General features: G+C 40.8%; 1 protein-coding gene and 1 pseudogene across 5 annotated transcripts in view; one reads left to right on the top strand and one right to left on the bottom strand.

The window, feature by feature from the left end:
* Positions 1–18,018, bottom strand: part of FAM102B (family with sequence similarity 102 member B) — an 87,360-nt gene that overhangs the window by 29,309 nt on the left and 40,033 nt on the right. For all 5 annotated transcript variants that reach the window (XR_004623342.1, XM_034654005.1, XM_034654008.1 and 2 more), the window contains exons 3-5: positions 9,657–9,686; positions 4,390–4,506; positions 671–717 (exon numbers count right to left, since the gene is read on the bottom strand). Coding sequence is in view for 4 of the 5 variants with exons in the window: in XM_034654005.1 (XP_034509896.1) it covers positions 671–717; positions 4,390–4,506; positions 9,657–9,686 (194 nt within the window). In the remaining variant the exon portion in view is untranslated. The remainder of the gene's footprint in view (positions 1–670; positions 718–4,389; positions 4,507–9,656; positions 9,687–18,018) is intronic.
* Positions 10,955–12,023, top strand: LOC109489623 (annotated as a pseudogene).

Below are 18,018 nucleotides of genomic sequence, written 5' to 3'. Positions count from 1 at the left end.
ACTCATTGCCATCTTTATATTATACATTTATTTCTTAGTTTATTGTTTTCCTCTTAAGAATATGTGCTCCAAGGGGCTCCTGGGTGGCGCAGTTGTTAAGCGTCTGCCTTCAGCTCAGGGCGTGGTCCCGGCATTATGGGATCAAGCCCCACATCAGGCTCCTCCGCTATGAGCCTGCTTCTTCCTCTCCCACTCCCCCTGCTTGTGTTCCCTCTCTCGCTGGCTGTCTCTATCTCTGTTAAATAAATTAATAAAATCTTAAAAAAAAAAAAGAATATGTGCTCCAAGAGGTCAGGGACTTGGTCTTTTTTTTTTCACTGCTGTTTCTCTCATGTCTAGAATAGGGCCTAGCACATGGTAAGGCACTTAACTGGTATTTGTTGAAGAAATGACTAAGTCCACAGAGATCAAATTAAACAATTTAATTTGTGTAGTTTCACCCAAAACTTGAAGATCATAAAAGATCGACAGCTTAAATTATTTTAGAGTGTGGGGAGCTCATCTGGCAAAGGATTAATAGTAATTTCTATGTGGGTCAGGCAGTCTCCTAGGAAAAGAACAGTCCCTTCACTGGTAAACACTACAAAATACAAATGTAAAAATTTAAACAAAAAAATAAATCACTGTTATATTTTTGGATAAATAATTCATCTACTGAGCATCAACTTACGTTTTAAAACACGGGTCGCCAGACATCAGCTGCATACTGATCAAAACCTGGGTATTAGAAAAAGAAATCTGATTATAAAAGTTCCCTTGAGAGGAGAAGCCATGTTCTGCAAATCCACGCATCCTAAACAGAACCTAGGCCAGTATTTCCTATTTAGAGATTATTCAATAAAACGACTGCTGAACTGGGTTACATCCAGTATTAAACTGCTGCTTTATGCAGACCATTTTTCAACATTTAAAACTTCGTACTGGCAAAAATTGGTGTGGGAAAGGTGGAAACGGAGAGCAGATGCTGCGCTAGTGACAGCCCCACGGGCGTGCGCTGGGCACGCTGGTCTCTTCTATGTCTTTCCTCCCAGATTCCTGTGGTGCTTGAGTGTCTGGAATGTTTCCCTCTGACGTGCCATGTTGACGCTTCAAGGGGGCCCTGAGGTGGCTTGTGAGAGCAGAATGCTCCTGGCCTTTGCTCCAGCTTTAGAACAGAATTTAAGGCTTGGCTAATGCTTTCTGAAATGCTGCTCTTCTCGACTTTTGCTGACTGTCTTTTAAGACTGAGCCACAGGATCTTGTTACGTTCTACCGGGAATAACGGTAACAGCAGTAATAATGACAACATTAACAGCAATCGTGATTTGAGAATTATGTGCCAGGCATAAGCTAAGTGTTGGATACTGCATGATTTCATTTAGTATTCAAACCTCCTATGAGAGGCTGATACTCTCCTTTTAAGCTCAGGAGATGAAGTGATATTTTCAAGGTCAGGTAGCTAATAAAGGGCAGAGCTGAGATTCGAAACTAGGACTGCATAATACTGAAACTCATGGTCTTTATGAAGAAGAGAATATTTATAGATGTGCATATTTTCTACCTAGTGGCTGACACGTATCCTAATAGAACCTCATTTCTTTCTTATTTCTTCACCCCAATGCCTCCACTATGGTTTTTTCTCTTGGAGCGCTACACTTATTAAATGTGGGACCTGGGTGGGCTGTGCTGGCATCCTTATCCCTCCGCTTTCATAGAACTCTATAGTCTGGTTTCTAACTACATCAAAACAGCACTCTTGAATATCCTAAATGTCTCAGAAGGGATGGAGATGGTATCTTTTAAGATATTGTGTGGGGAAGCAGAACAGAGTGTGGGATAGTGGTTGGAGGAGGTGAGAAGTGGTTTTTGTTTGTTTTAAATACAGTAGATACGACAGCTGTTTCTTCATATGTTAATGAGGATGATTCACTGGAGACAGAGCTAATTAGAAGGGATAGTCCAAGTGGCAAAGCTCTTGATTAGGCAAGCTTTGGACTCTAGCACCTAGGAGGAAGGAGTGACTTCTGACAGGGAGAGGGACATTTCCTTCATTGTAACGTGGGCAAAAGGGATAATAGGGTTGGAGAGACAGGAAGAACTGTAAATTCTGCAACAGGAAGACAAGGGAATTTGAATTTAATGACTTCTGTTTTCTCCATAAAGGATACAGTAAGACCACTAGCTGAGAACAAGAGTGGTGTGTGGAGATACGAGGCGAAAGAAGGTATAAAATGGAGTATACCTAGGAAACTGGGAAAGGACCTCACAAAGGAAATACAGTTGCTTGATGGTGGTGAGCAAGGCTGTAGGAACGGCCGCTGGATGGTTGTGTGACCTTCTCCAGCAACGTTCGGCAACTAGGATGCAGCAGAGCAGACAGTTGAAGTTGAGTTTGATTGGGGTTGGGGATTCGCCAGGGGAGAGCAATGAGGGAGATGGGCGAAGAAGCAAGGAGTGTTTTTAAGCATAGGAGAATCATGGGTTATGGAATCTAAGCTGAATAAAGAGGGAAGTGGAAGCAAGTGGAGGCTGGGAGAGAGTGAGAGAACAGTAAGGTGAAGGACAGCTAAGTAGGACAGCTAAGTGAGCAGTAGACCAAGAGGACTGGAAACATAAGAGACAGTGGTAGCAGAGGGTAATACTGATGGTGAAATTTCTAGAGATAGAAAAGTCTAGAGTTTGGCCAAGGCGGGAGGCACTGAGATGAAGAAAAAGAAAAGGTTGCTGGAGAAGGGTAGTGTAAGGAACGGGGAGCCCTCAGGCACATAAAAGATCAGCTAGAGGGAGAGAATGCACAGAGAAGACAGTCCAGAAGGACAGATCACCAACCAGATGGTGAAGCCACCAAATCATGATGACAGAAGGGATGGAAAGAGAAACTGTGAGCAAGGAGTTAAGTCACTGATGAGCAGGAGAGAGAAGGTAACTAGGTGGCCAGGAGATGACAGAGCTCAGGCAGGGACAGAGTATGAGAGCTGCATGGTATGATCTATAAAAGAATAAGTTATAGGGTGTCTGAGTGGCTCAGTCAGCTGAATGTCTGACTCTTGGTTTTAGCTCAGGTCATGATCTCAGGGTTGTGAGATCGAGCCCCACATTTGGCTCTGCAGTCAGTGGGGAGTCTGCTTGAGATTCTCTTTCTCTCTCTCTGTCCCTCCCCCCACTGGTGTGTGTACGCTCTTGTGCTCTAAAGTTAAAAAAAAAAAAAAAAAGAGAGTAAGTTCTTTGTAGGACCAAGTGGGAGAGATGGCGTGAAAGGATCAATGGGGAGCCAGAAGGAAACTATTCTAGGAGCTGGCCCTAAGGAATGGGGTGAAGATGGGGGGAGTCTGAAATTAGAAAGTTATTTCAATTCCCAATGAAAACACTGTAATTCAGAGAAGGATTACCAATCTTCTTATACTGCAAATATAAAGAAACTGAATTTAGTGGCTTGAGATCAGTCTAAGAACGAACAGCGCAGTCTGTTTCTTCTCAGTCTGGTGCTTAGACAGCATGGTAACATGAAAAGACCACTGACCACACGGCAGAAGATATGCATTCTGGTCTCTGCTCTGCCACTGATGACTTTAGTGAGACACTTAGCCTGAGTCTCAGCTTCTTCATGTATAAGACGGAGAGAATCTACCCCACCTATCCAATACTGTTTATGTCACACAGGTATATGCACGTGCTCTGAAATTTTTTGTTATATTTACTGAAAACAAAGTTTGAAAACTGTAGGTATAGGGTAACTCTTTGCTCCACTAACTTCTGACCATCCAGTTTTTATTCTGAATTATTTTCCTTTCTTATCATTAGATAACTTACCATCGTGGGGTAACCTAACTAAAATACAGCAGAAGGGTTGTCCAGTGAGTCTTACTCGGTACAAGGCACTTTACAAACATTTTTTCAACTGGTCTCATTTAATACCCCCAAGCAACTCTATGACGCGTATGTTCTCTCTGAGGCCAAGAGAATAGGGGGTGGTACTTGGAAACAACAGGGCAGATGCCTAAAGTAAGTTCCACCCGTCAGTTTACTAGTTCCAGGAAAGCCCGGTGACTTCTCTGCACCCACCACAGCTGCTTGGGAAGTCAGTTTTTGGGAGTGATAAGCAATTTCAAGGTATTCACTCATCAGGCTCCTTACTCTCAATGAGCCCTTATGCTGTAGCAGTTGTATGCACTACTCCCTGAATGTTCACAGCCCCAGAAACACCTTAGGATCATGAAGGTGAACAACTGTTACTTTTCACTGCTTCTGTGATTTGGGTAGCTTTCCCCCTTAGAAGGTGAGTATTTCAGTGGTGTGTTCAGCTTATGATCTCAGTACGGATTCCTATCTTGCCCTTGACTGTATATACCTATGCTTATTTAAAGGCAGAGATTCTCATTTGTTGACATGTAAATCTCAAAACGTGCTTACTTTAAGAATGGAATTATCCTGTCTTGTATTTTTGGTATCGTAGCCTTCCAGTAAACAGCGACGAGTGGTATTTCCTGATCCAGCAAACTCTGCCAGGTTTAGATCTGCAAAGCCCAGCTATGAAAAGAAAGGGAATTATATTAATAGAATATCTAGTAGGCTCCTATCATATTCTTGAAATAAACATTTAACCCATGTTCTAGACAAGTTTTCTCAAAGTTCAGTCATTTGCAATTTTGGCCATCTTAACAATATCTGCTCTATTATTTGCTCAATGTGTGCCTTTAGATTGGCTCGCTTTTGTAAAAATGTATTACCTATTCTATTCTTGTATCTATTCTTAAGTAATGCGATCTCTGAAATCACAGATTTGATGTGCTAAATATATGATTTCTTTCTGTACACATTAAAATACATAACCTTTGAAGTAAAAATAATGTTTATCAAACAATTAAAATCATTGCAAGTAGCAGTGGTACTCACCCCACCCACACTGTGGGAAATAGTAGAGACCAATCATGATCATTTGCATATTCATAAAGAAAACTGATCAGACTTTCTTCTCCCTATTCTGGTTCTAGCTCCATTCCCAGTTAACCACTGGTGACTGCAGACAGTTGCAGGTTATTAAATTCTTACTTTCCATGCAAGAAATAGAATGATTTAAGTTTTCTTTGGTGTAAGCCCCTTTTTTTCACCACCTGCCATAACATTTGCCTTGCTGATCACACTTAAGCTAAATCCCTTTTTACAAAACTTTTTCCCCTTCCTCAAAACTGTGCCCCACAACAACCCTCTATGCTGCTCTACAAAAGTTTAGCTCAAACTTGTTCTTCCCTCTCATGACTACCCAAGTTCAGTCCCCATTTTCTGTAGCTACCAAAGATCACCCTGAGATCTGTCTTCTGATGTTGTTCAACCCCTATTTCTCGTTTCCAAGTGGTACAAGAAATATGCCCAATTTTTTTTTTTACAAACTAAGTCTGTTCTATTCAACATGACTAAATATATATGGAGTGTTATATTAAAAACAAGAAAAAATGTTTAGAGTTTGCAATTAAGCACATCTCTCTGAATACCTAATACAAAGTATTAACCGTTTCAAACACTGCTATGATTTTAAGCTGCCTGCTTTAAGATTTTAAGACACATACTGGGCACATAAGAAGGCACTCAAGATGATGATTTTAACTACAGGCTGGAGCATTATTTTAGTAGCTTTTAACTGGTACAAAAAGAATGAAGAATAAGAACTTACAGACCAGTTGAAAGGCCATGATTCCTAAATGCAGTAATAAGTCAGAACACATCAGACCACAGGTGACATCTACCTAATTTTCACATGGTTACTCTGGCCTTACTGCCTTTTAGGGGTCCAATGGATCCGCAGAAAAGCCTGGATGTATCCAGGGCAAAGCCACATACCAATGAGCATGTGAAGATTCATGGGGCTATTTGATTACACATCATCTGAAGGCTGTATTTCATACATTGCCCCTTCCCTTTAAACCTCCAGCACCTCCTTTCCATCCAAACTCTCTGCTGATGCCTTGCTTCCTAATTCACTCAGAAGCTAAAAGCAATCAAAAGAGCACTTAACTTCCAGAAGCTCTTACTGCCGGCCACATGCACTCACCTGCCTGCAGCTGTACCCCGAGCACTGTAAGTGAACTGGCCGTTCTCTGATCTGAGGCCAACCCCTCTCCTCCTGCCTACTCAAGTTCACTGTTTCAGGAATTCCTCCCTCTCTTCTGCACTCTCAAGCTTCCCTTCTCTACTGAACCATTCCCATTAGCACACAAACATGCTGGTTTTTACCATCTTAATGAACAAAAGAAAACTTCATCCTGTATTTCTTTCCAGTCTGTTGGACTATTTTTCTGCTTTTATAGCAAAACTCTTGAAAGAGTTGTCTACGTTGACTGTCTTGGGTCCCTTCATCCTTGGCCATCACCTTGTCAACTTCATTTCCCCACTCTTTTCTTTATTTACTGTCCTAGCCACAATGTCCTTTTCCTTGAAAATACCAAGACTGCCTCAAGGCCTTTCACATTTACTCTTCTTTTTCCTGACATATTCTTAGATCTTGTAGCCTTCCTCCTCACTCCATTCAGGTCTATGTTCAAATACCACCTAAGAGGACTTCCGTGACCATTCTTAATGCTCTGACTCCTCCTTCCCTCCCCTCCCCTGTCCCCCTTGACCCCTTGCCTGCCTTGTTCCTCTCCTTAGTAGCTGTCATCATATCACGTACATACACACTTCATATTTATTTTGTTTACTGTCTGTCCCCTCCAACCTTCCGTAAGAATATAAGCTCCACGAAGGCAGGGATTTGGGTCTGTTTTGTACTGTATCTTCAGTACTTAGAACAGCACCAGAACAATGCTGCCATATGGTAGGCAGTTAATACGTATTTGCTGAACAAAAACCAGCGCACTGGCTTACCATCCACTGTTAGAATGCTGGTATTATTGTCACCAAGCATAATTAAAAAAATAAAAAGGATCTGGTCAGTCACCATTAAGAAAGCATATTAAAAGGCGGGGTACGTCAATGTGATGTTTTAGGTTGCAGGTTACCAATGAAGGCTGTGATGTTTCAGGCTGAAGGTCAACATTTACTGAGCACCTTTTATGTGCCAGGCCCTGTTCTGGACACTGCAAAACAGTGATGAACAGGACAGATAAGGGCTTAGTGAGGCACCAGAGAGACCATATTTCCTTATGATTTTCTCTTTGGCTTCATTGAGATAATGGTCTCATTAAAATGGTGTCCGTGTGTGTGTGTGTGTGTATATATATATATATATATATATATATATATACACACTAGTTATGACTGTGGTAGATATTACTTCATTTGGCAAATAATTCAGAGCATCGACATTTCAGGTAACAGCAGGCACTGGGAGTATAAATCATTCCTAGTCTCAAGGAGCTCACAGTTAAATGTGGGAAGATAGAAAGAAAACACATTCTTTTTTTTTTTTTTAAGATTTTATTTATTCATTTGAGACAGAGAGAGAGCCTGTATGAGTGGGGTGAAGGGCAAAGGGAGAAGCAGACTCTCTGTTGAGTGCAGAGCCCGATGCAGGGGCTCTATCCTGGGACTCTGGGATCATGACCCAAGCTGAAGGCAGCCAGCCGCTTAACCGACTGCGCCACCCAGGCGCCCAGAAAACACATTCTTATAAAAAAAGTTTAGGTGCTGGGATAGAAGAAGGCACAGTTACAAGACAGAAAAGAAAATTTCTCACGGGAAAGGCTGACTAAGCTGAGTGTTTAATGCTGTATGAGTTGACAGGACAGGGGGAGTGGGAAGCACATGCATGGCAGGGAAAATACCAAGTCACAAGGCACAGAGGCTAAAATAGCACGGTACACTCCAGGAAGTTTCTGAGGGCAGTCAGTCTGAAGCATAAGAATAAGTGAGTGTGAGCACATACAGATGGTGTCCAAGCTGGGTTTAAATGCTGGATTAAAGACTTTTCATTTCAGTTTCCTTTACAGGCAATAAGATAGCTGCTGAAGGACTAAAAGTGGGGGAATGATCGTGTTTGAATTTCAGAATGATCATATGGCAATAATATAGAGGATGGATGGAAGCAGACATCAGAGGCAGAGAATAAAAGATAGGAGGCCAGTGCAGGTTTTAAATAAGAAATAATGAAGGCATAACCTAAGGCACTGGCCTTGTGAATGGAGAGAATGGATGGTTTTTAAATGAGAAGGGAGAAATCAGGATTTGTCAATTGCAGCAGACCCGGCTTTTTGCCTCCCCACCATTACCCAATGTTCTAATAGTCCTTGTTAGCAGAGCCCTGATTTTATTCGAGTGTCCACCCTTAGCTCAATCACGTGCAAAAGGAAAGTAGCCCAACCTCTAGCTCATTGTTAAATTGTGATTAGTCTAAGCTAGCCATGGCAATCCATTCCTATTGCCCATGAGCGGTGTAGGAGTGGGCATATGATCCAGTTGTGGCCAATGAAAGGTATGGGGAAATCCTCTGAGGGCTAACTACTAAAAGTTTTCTCAGAGAAAGCCATTCGTGGAGAAGCAGCTGGATTTTGTCATATGTGAATGTGTGGACTAAAACTCAAGCCACCTGGTGACCATGAGAAGAGCTAGGCAAGGAGAAAGTCATCAGACAGAGAATGGAAGAATGAAAAGAGAAAAGTAACATGGGTTCTTGATGACATCCTTCAGTCAATGGATTAATCTTGGAACAGCTCTATCTCACATCTGCCACTCTGTTTCTTATCTACTTGCTTTGTGAAATTAAAAAAAACCCCAACAACCTCTAGGTGAGGGGGGTATTCTGTTACTTGTAGCAAAAAGCATCCTAATTGACACTTCAATCAAGTAGTTTCAAGGAGTTAGGTGGACTTGATGGTTAAGCTGGTGTCCTGGTTCAGCTGACTAAATTGATGGAGATACCATGAGAGACTGAAAATAAAAGAGGAATATGTGTGTTTCTGGAAGTATTACTAATTCCTTCTATTCAGCAAAAAGGTGAGCACACTAATCATTAGTAATTCCATGTAGTTAGTAAAAGTATAAAGGATAGTAGTGATCATGTACCACAGAGTGCTAAGAGAGCACAGAGGAGAGGTCCTATTCCACTGGGGGTGAGGGGAGGTGGGACTGGTAATACTTCACAGGGGAGACTGAATTAACTGTTGATGCTATTGCTTAATGGAACCAGAGATCATCTTCTAGTAGGGAAGCTGAAGTGTAAGAATAACATACCATAATCAGCTTTTAGAAAGAATGTGCCTATAATTTATTGCTGGATCCAACAGTTCAATCTCCAAGTTGCTTTATTTAAAAACAGCCAACTTGCGGTGCCTAGGTGGCTCAGTCGGTTAAGCTTCTGACTCTTGATTTCATCTCAGGTCATGATCTGTGGGTTGTGGGATGGAGCACCTTTTCTGGCTCTGCACTCAGCGGGGAGTCTGCTTGTCCCTCTCCCTCTGCACCTCCCCCCACCTGCACTAAGATAAATAAAATCTTAAAAAAAACAAAATAAAAAAAATAAAAACAGCCAACTTGAATAGCAATTGGAGGAGCAAACCATTTGATTTTTAAGCTTATCAATAGCAGTNTTGCACTAAGATAAATAAAATCTTAAAAAAACAAAATAAAATAAATAAAAACAGCCAACTTGAATAGCAATTGGAGGAGCAAACCATTTGATTTTTAAGCTTATCAATAGCAGTGAGTGATATTACAAGTTCCAAAAGAGTTAAAGAACATCTACTTACCTTTGCATAAGCTTTTCCACCTTTCAATTCCTGCCAAGGATAAAAGCACTATAAGGATATCATATGATTAAAGATTTAAAATTGAACATATATCAAATAATCCTGAAGTAGACAGTTACATATTTACATGCTTAAAAATATTGACAGTAAATTTCTAATGATCTTAAATTCAACTATTTGGATGACTACCCTACTCCACTCCCCGAATTATCAGAATTTTATTTGAGAATTTAACTTAAATCTGAGAAAGGCAAATGGTAAGAACACAAGCTAATTTTTAACCTATTCTGAAGAAAAATTGCCAAAAAGTGTCCCAGACACACTGTAAGAACCCAAATCACCAAAGAAAGGTTAAATCACTTACTTAGTAAGCACATGAATGACACTATGGAAAGAGTTTAACAAGAGTTGAAACCCCCGCCCCAGAGACAACTACTGTTACCAATTTTTAGGAACAGCCCAAAAGATACCATTTACTCAAATGTACCATACTACATACACTGTTCTATACCTTACTTTTTTCTACTATATATATGATATTGTCTATGTTAATATAAATATAAACACATATAAAATTGATCCATTGTTAGTATAGTAGAATCCCTCTTAACTAATGTGAACAAGACTGGCAAAAGTGAAAAATAATAAAAAATAATATACAGGCATCTTAACATTTTATTTGAAACATGTAACTGTACACTAACTTCCCAAATCTTTGGATTTAGGACACCGCACAGTTGTGAGAATTAAGTGTAAAACACTTAGAATAGAGCCCAGCACATAATATACTCTGTATGTGTGTTTGCCATTACAATTAGGGTCAAAATCTCTTCTCCCTACCCACTTTTAAAAAATTAGTCTTAGATGTACAACACAGTGATCTGACAATTCTAAACATTATGCAATGCTCATCATGGTAAGTGTAGTCACCGTCTGTCACCATACAACGCAATTACAAAATTAGTAACTATATTCCCTATGCTGTACTTTTCATCTCTGTGACTTATTTATTTTTTAACTGGGAAGTTTGTACCTCTTAATCCCCTTCACCTATTTCGACCATCCCCTCATCCCCCTCCCCTCCAGCAACCACCAGTTTGTTCTCTGTACTTATGATTCTGTTTCTGGTTTTTATTTGTTTTGTTTTTTAGATTCCGCATGTAAATGAAATCATATAGTATTTGTCTTTTTCTGACATTTCACTTAGCACAATACCCTCTAGGTCCATCCATGTTGTTGTGATGGCAAGAGTTCATTCTTTTTTTATACCATTTCCATCTTTAAAGTGGTGAATTTAAGCTCTCTGCTCCTCCCTGTTTGACAGACAGCCACATCTTACGGTTCAGTGTCAGCCGCGTCCCTAAGACACAATGGTGAAGGTCAGAGTAAATGGGTTTGGCTTTATTGGGAGCCTGGTCACCAGGGCTGCTTTTAACTCTGGCAAAATGTATATTGTCACCATCAGTGACCCCTTCATTGACCTCACCTACATGGTCTACATGTTCCAGGATGTTTCCACTCACAGCAAATTCAATGGCACAGTCAAGGCTGAGAACAGGAAACTTCTCATCGATGGAAAACCCATCTCCATCTTCCAGGAATGATATCCTGCCAACATCAAATGGGGTGATGCTGGTGCTGAATATGTTGTGGGGTCCACTGGGGTCTTCACCACCATGGAGCAGGCTGGCACTCACTTGAAGGGTGGGGCCAGGAGGGTCATCATCTCTGCCCCTCCTGCTGATGCTTCCATGTTTGTGATGGGCTTGAACCATGAGAAGTATGACAACTCCCTCAAGATTGTCAGCAATGCCTTCTGCACCACCAACTGCTTGGCCCCTCTGGCCAAGGTCATTCTTGACAACTTTGGCATCATGGAGGGACTCATGATTCATGACTCCATGCCATCGCTGCCACCCAGAAGACTGTGATGGACTCTCTGGGAAGCCGTCGTGTGATGGCTGAGGGGCCACTCAGAACATCATCCCTGCTTCTACTGGTGCTGCCAAAGCTGTAGGCAAGGTCATCCTTGAGCTGAACAGGAAGCTAACTGATATGGCCTTCTGTGTCTCCGCCTGCAACGTGTCAGTAGTGGATCTGACCTGCTGCCTGGAGAAAGCTGCCAAATACGATGACATCAAGAAGGTGGTGAAGCAGGCATCGGAGGGCCCCCTCAAGGGGATCCTGGGCTACACTGAGGACCAGGTTGTCTCCTGTGACTTTAACAGTGACACCCATTCTTCTACCTTTGATGCTGGCACTGCTCTCCGAGACCACTTTGTCAAGCTCATTTCTGGATATGACAATGAATTTGGCTACAGCAACCAGGTGGTGGACCTTACGGTCCACATGGCCTCCAAGGAGTAAGAACCCCCAAGACCATCAGCCCCAGCAAGAGCAAGAGGAGAGAGAGACCCTCAGCTGCTAGGGAGGCCTTGCCCCAACTCATCCTTCAACACACTAAGAATCTCCTAACCTCTACACAGTTTCCATCCCAGACCCCATGAAGAAGGGGAGGGACTTGGGGAGCCCTACCTTGTCATGTACCATCAATGTACATGTACCATGTACCCAGCCAAGAAAAAAAAAGTGGTGAATTTAAATAAGATGAGCAGCAATCTATGGTAAACTCTATTATTCATGAATATGCTGCCCTTCCCCTTTCCTGTCCACTGATGTCTGGCGTGGCCATGCCACTAAATCTACCACATTATGAATTATTGAATTATTCTTCTTTATTAGGTTATTGTCATATCCCTAAATAGCACACTTCACTAAATAAAACTTTCTCCAGATGATCCTTGTCTCTTCTAATCCTCTGCTCCCCTCTAAAGCTAAACTCCTTGAAAGACTTCTCAATATGCTGTATTCCACTCTCTATATGATCTACTTCAAATAGGCTTTTGTCCTCATTTTCCCTCTGCAATGGTTCTTAAGATTACCAACGATGTCCATTTTTGTTAAAGCCCAAAGGCTCTGTCTCCATCTTACTTAACCTCTCTACAGCATCTGACAGGCTTGGCCACCCCACCTCCTTTCCTACATCATTTTCCCCCCTAACCTTCTATGGTTCTGCAATTGCCTGGTTTTACTCCTACCTCACTGGCTGCTCCTTCTCACTCTCGTTTGCTAGACCTACTCCTGGATTCAACCTCTGTAGAAAGAAAGCTAGTTGTACTCCAACTATACATTCCCCTGCTCTCCAAAGTAATAGAAAACTGTATTTTTAGGTGGGCATCTGACTACCCAAAATAATGACAACATTTAAAATTTTTTTAATTTAAATTCAAGTAACATATACCATATTATTAGTTTCAGAGGTAGAATTCAGTGCTTCATTAGTTGCATATAACACCCAGTCCTCATTACATCAAGTGCCCTCCTTAATGTCCATCACCCAGTTATCCCATCCCCCTCTACCTCCCCTTCAGCAACCCTCGGTTTGTTCCTAGAGTTAAGACTCTCTTATGGTTTGCCTCCCTCTGTTTCATCTTATTTTATTTTCCCTTCCCTTCCCCTATGTTCATCTGTTTTGTTTCTTAAATTCCACATATGAGTGAAATCATTTGGTATTATGACAACATTTTCTACCTTCCTTTTGTGCTATGGCAGTGTGACTAAGATCTGGCTAAAAGGGTGTAAGAAGAAGTGATATGTATGAATTCTTTCTCCTCTCCTGCCAACAGTAAATTATACTACCTCTGAGTGTTAGAGTGATCCAGGATTTGGTTCAGAGCCTCTTGTCTTCTACGTCTACACTTTCCCCCATTCGAGTCTGTAGCTTTTTTTTTTGTTGTTGTTGTTAGAGAAAGAGAGAGAGAGAGAGGGAGGGAGAGAGAGAGAATGAGCAGGGGGAAGGGGAGAGGAAGAGGGGGAGAGAATCCCAAGCAGGCTCCACTCTCAGTGTGGAGCCCAATGTGGGGCTATATCTCATGATGCTGACATCGTGACCTGAGCCGAAAACAAGAGTTGGACGCTTAACCAACTAAGCCAACCAGGCGTCCCAGGTCTGTAGCTTTAAATAAAAACTGTATGCTGGTAATTCTCATGTCTCTGTCTCTAGTCTGACTTCTCCCCTGAGTGTCAGACCGGTATCTTTAAATGACTACTGGACATTCCTACTTGGTATCTCATAGACACCTCCAATTTAACATGGCCAAAATAGGTCTGCTGATTTCTGCTTATCAGTTCCCAAAATTATTTCACTCTGAGCTTTTGCCATTTCAATAAATAGCACAATTACCTTCCTATATGCTCAGGCAAAGGTCTAAGAGTTATCCTCAATTCTTTTTCCCTCATTTACCACATCCAATCCATTAGTGGGGTTCTACCTCCAGAAATATATCACAAATCATACCATCTCTGTGGTTATAGATCCATGCCAACACAAGCGTTCTTCACCTGAACTACCCCTACCACCTACAGTCTATCTGCAACGCATCCTCTACACAGCAGCAAAACTGATCTTAGAAGATCATATCTTAGTAAAATCCACAAATGGATTCCAATTGTAATTAGACTAAAATTCAAACTCATTACCATGTCTTATAAGGCCCTACCTGATCTAGTGCCTCCATCCTCATCACCAAGAGCTTTCCCTCTCCATCTTTTCCATCTTCCAGCCAGGCTGGTCTTCTGTCATTTAAACATGACAGATTTGTTGTTTAAACTAAATGGGGTTTACAATACTTCTGAATCTGTGGCTTGGTGTTTTTCATCAGTTTTAGAAGATTCTCAGCCACAATCTTTTTCCTCTCTCTCTCTCTCTCTCTTTCCCTCCCCCCCAGGGCTCCAATTACATATATGTTAGACCTTTATACTGTTTCTCATGTCTTACATTCTTTTTTGTATTTTCTACTCTTTTTCTGTGATTTTGTCTGGATATTTTCTTTTGTCTTATTTTCCAGTTTACCAGACCTCTCTTCAGTTCAAGAGTCGCATGCTCTACTGACTAAGCCAGCCAGGTGCTGGCTTTAAAAGCTCTATTTAGCTTTAAATTTTAGTTATTTCATTTCTCAGTTCTAGAATTCAATTTGCTTTTTTCTTTATAGTTTCTACTTCTGTAATAAAATTCCCCATATTGTTCACTCACTATAGTTACTATAAAAGTTTGTCTCCGATCTTCCCAAAACTGTATCTTCCATGAGTCTGTTTTCATTATCTATTTTCCTTTTGATTTTTGGTTATGCAGTCATGTCTCTTGGTATGCTTGATAATTTTTGTGCATGATAATTTGAAGAAGTAATTTGAGGCTCAGAATAATGTTATTTTCCTTCAGAGAAGATACACATTTGCTTCTGATCGGCAAGTTCTGATCGGGCCAGATCACCTTCATCTAAGCAGGGATTAAGCAGATTAGAAGATGAGTTTCAATCTTTATACAGGCTGATCTATATCCACTACCTCCTTCTAGGCTGAAACTCTTACGGAGTCCCAATGAAAAGTTTGGGGTATTTACCAAGGGCCATTCATGCTGATGGGTTCTGGACTCCAGTTTTTGTCCCTTTAGTCTTGTAAAATTGCTGGGATCTTAGCTAGCTTTTTCTGTCACTGCTTTCAGTTCAGCTTCTTAACCACTGCTTGCAACTTAGCAAATGCTTTGAGGGGAAAAAGCAACGCCAAATGTCAGGCTCATCTCTTTATGCTTCCCTTGTCTATGACTCTAAGCTTCTTAAGTCCTTACTGCCTTCAAGCAGCTGTTTTTAATATTTTGTCTAAGTTTTCTGGTTGTTCTCAGAGGGATGGGTGGTCTTTAATAAGGTGGTCTATTAATTTCAGAAGCATAAATACCCAGGTTTATTATAATTTTGGGGACTGTTATGGATTATATTGTGCATTTCCCCTCCCACCCCCCAAGATATTTTGAAGTCCTAACCCCTAGTACCTCGGGATGTGACCTTATTTGGAAATACATAGGTAATCTAGTTAGAATGAGGTCCTAATCCAACATAACTGGTACCCTCATTAAAAAAAAGGAGATTTGAACATAGTCACAGACACACTCAGTGGGAAGATGATGTGAAGACACAAACGGAGAAGGCAGCCATGTAACTGGAGTGATGCATCTACAAGCCAAGGAATGCCCAGAGCTACCAAAAGTTAGGAGAAAGGCATGGAACAACTTCTGGAGCCTTTACAGCATGGCCCTGCCGACACCTTGATTTTGACTTCTGACCTCCAGAACAATAAGACAATACTTCTGTGTTGTTTTAAGCCACCCAGTTTGTGGTACTTTGATATAGCAGCTCCAGGAAACTAACACAGGGCCTTTTTACTTTCAGGTATGGGATGGTTACTTTGATGTGCCAACTTGCTGGGTCATGGGGTGCCCAGATATATGGTTAAACACTATTTCTGACTATGTCTGTGAGGGTGTTTCTGGATGAGATTAACATTTTAATCAGTCAACTGAGGAAAGCAATCTGCTTTCCTCAGTGTGGGTGGGCATCATCCAATCTGTTGGTCTGAATAGAAGACAGGCTGAGGAAGGTTAAATTCTCTCTCTTCACCTGACTGTTTGAATTGGAACATTGGTTTTCTCCTGCTTTCAGACTAGGACTTACACCATCAGGACTCCTAATTAACTCAGGCTTTAACTTGAACTTACACCATTGGTTTCCTGGTTCTCAGGCCTTTGGACTCAGACTGGAATTACACCACCAGCCACCTCCAGCTTGCAGATGGGAGATCGTGGGAGTTCTTGGCCTCCATAATTGTGTACGCCAATTCCTTATAATAAATCTATATCTATATAGCTACCTATCCACTCTGTTGATTCTGTTTCTCTGGAGAACCTTGACTAATACAAGGTCCTACTGCTGTACAATGGTCTTTCCCTAGATCTTTACATGGGTGCCTCCTCTTCAAGTGTTACCTTTCAGAGAAGTCTCCCCTAATTTCCTAAAATGATTTCCTCTCCCTGAGTTATTCTCTATTATCTCATTGTATTTTATATATAACATTACTACCATCTAAAACAATTTTATTTGGTTACACACTTACTCTCTGTCTTTCCTATCACTCTTCCCCCCAGGTCCAACCAGAAAATAGAGTCCTTGAGGGCAGGAACGCATTCCAGTTCACCACTGTCCATTCAGTGCCTAGAATAGTACCTGGCACTTTGTAGGAACTCACATATTTGTTGACAGGTAATGGACTGCTTCCCTGTGTCCTAGGCAACAGAGTGCACTATCTAACTTTTTGATCTTTGTTAAATTTATAGATAAAAAATGGTGCTTTATTTGTAGTTTTAATATACATGAGTAAGACTGAGTAATTTTTTTATAGGTTTGAAAGCTATTTATATTTTCCTTTTGTGAAATATATATTCTGTTCCTTGCCTATTTTTCTAAAAGGTTATTAATCTTTTCTTCTTGATTTATTTGAAGGAGCTTTTTCCAAACCAAGGAAATTAGTCCTCTGACATGGTTTTCAGATGTCTTCCCCTAATTTATAGCTTTGTTTAAGGTATTTTTTTTTTGCAATCCAGGATATGTTTATATACATGAGTTTACTAATTTTTCTTTATGGGTTCTCACTTTCATTCTCATGTGGCTTTTTCTCTTTTCTCATTGGTTGGAAGATAACAAGATTGGAGTAATTCCCTTGGATCTAAAGATGGGAACCATTTGGTGAAGATGGGAGAGCTGCTCTACCAGCCCTGGACCCCTTGGCTATTACCCAAGAGAGACATAAACCTCTATCCTGTTTAAGTCATTGTCTATTTGGGTATCTGCTTCAGCAGCTTATTGTATGTGCCCTAACTAATACACCAAACCATCATAATCTGAGGAACTGGTTTATTCCATATGAACAAGTCCTACGTTAAATTACAAAAAAAATTACGTGGTTTTTTTTTTTTTTTTTTTTTTTAATGGACTCTGGGGGTTTTTNTTAATTAGCAGTTATGCTTTACTCTAAACTGGTTATATGTTTTCTTTTTATTAAAAGTCAAAGATTGAGTGGCCATCTTTCAAAAATCATGACTAGAACTCCATTTAGTAAAGGTTTCAATATAAGAGCCACAGCAGCAATTAAAGTAGAAAGAGAAGAAGGTAGAATGCTTTACTTGTATCTCAGTTAATCTTTATAACTTCTAGAGAAAGCAATTATTATACTCTTAGCTTGAATGAAGAAACTGATTTTTAGAAAGTCAGGAGAACTGCCTAAGGTCTCACAGTTAATAAGCGGCATATCTGGGACTCAAACCTAGGTCACCATGACGACATACACACTTTCACTGCATTATCCTTCCTTTAGGGAAGCCTTGATGCAATTACTGCTGCTCCAAGTTAGACTGTTTCAGAGGTCTATTTTCATTAGAGCCTTAACACCTATAAAATGTATATATGTATGTATGTTA

The sequence above is a fragment of the Ailuropoda melanoleuca genome, chromosome 2, assembly GCF_002007445.2.
Source record: "Ailuropoda melanoleuca isolate Jingjing chromosome 2, ASM200744v2, whole genome shotgun sequence".
Classification (NCBI taxonomy): Eukaryota; Metazoa; Chordata; class Mammalia; order Carnivora; family Ursidae; genus Ailuropoda; species Ailuropoda melanoleuca.
Note: the sequence above shows the minus strand (reverse complement) of the source record. Positions and strands in the feature narration are given on the sequence as shown.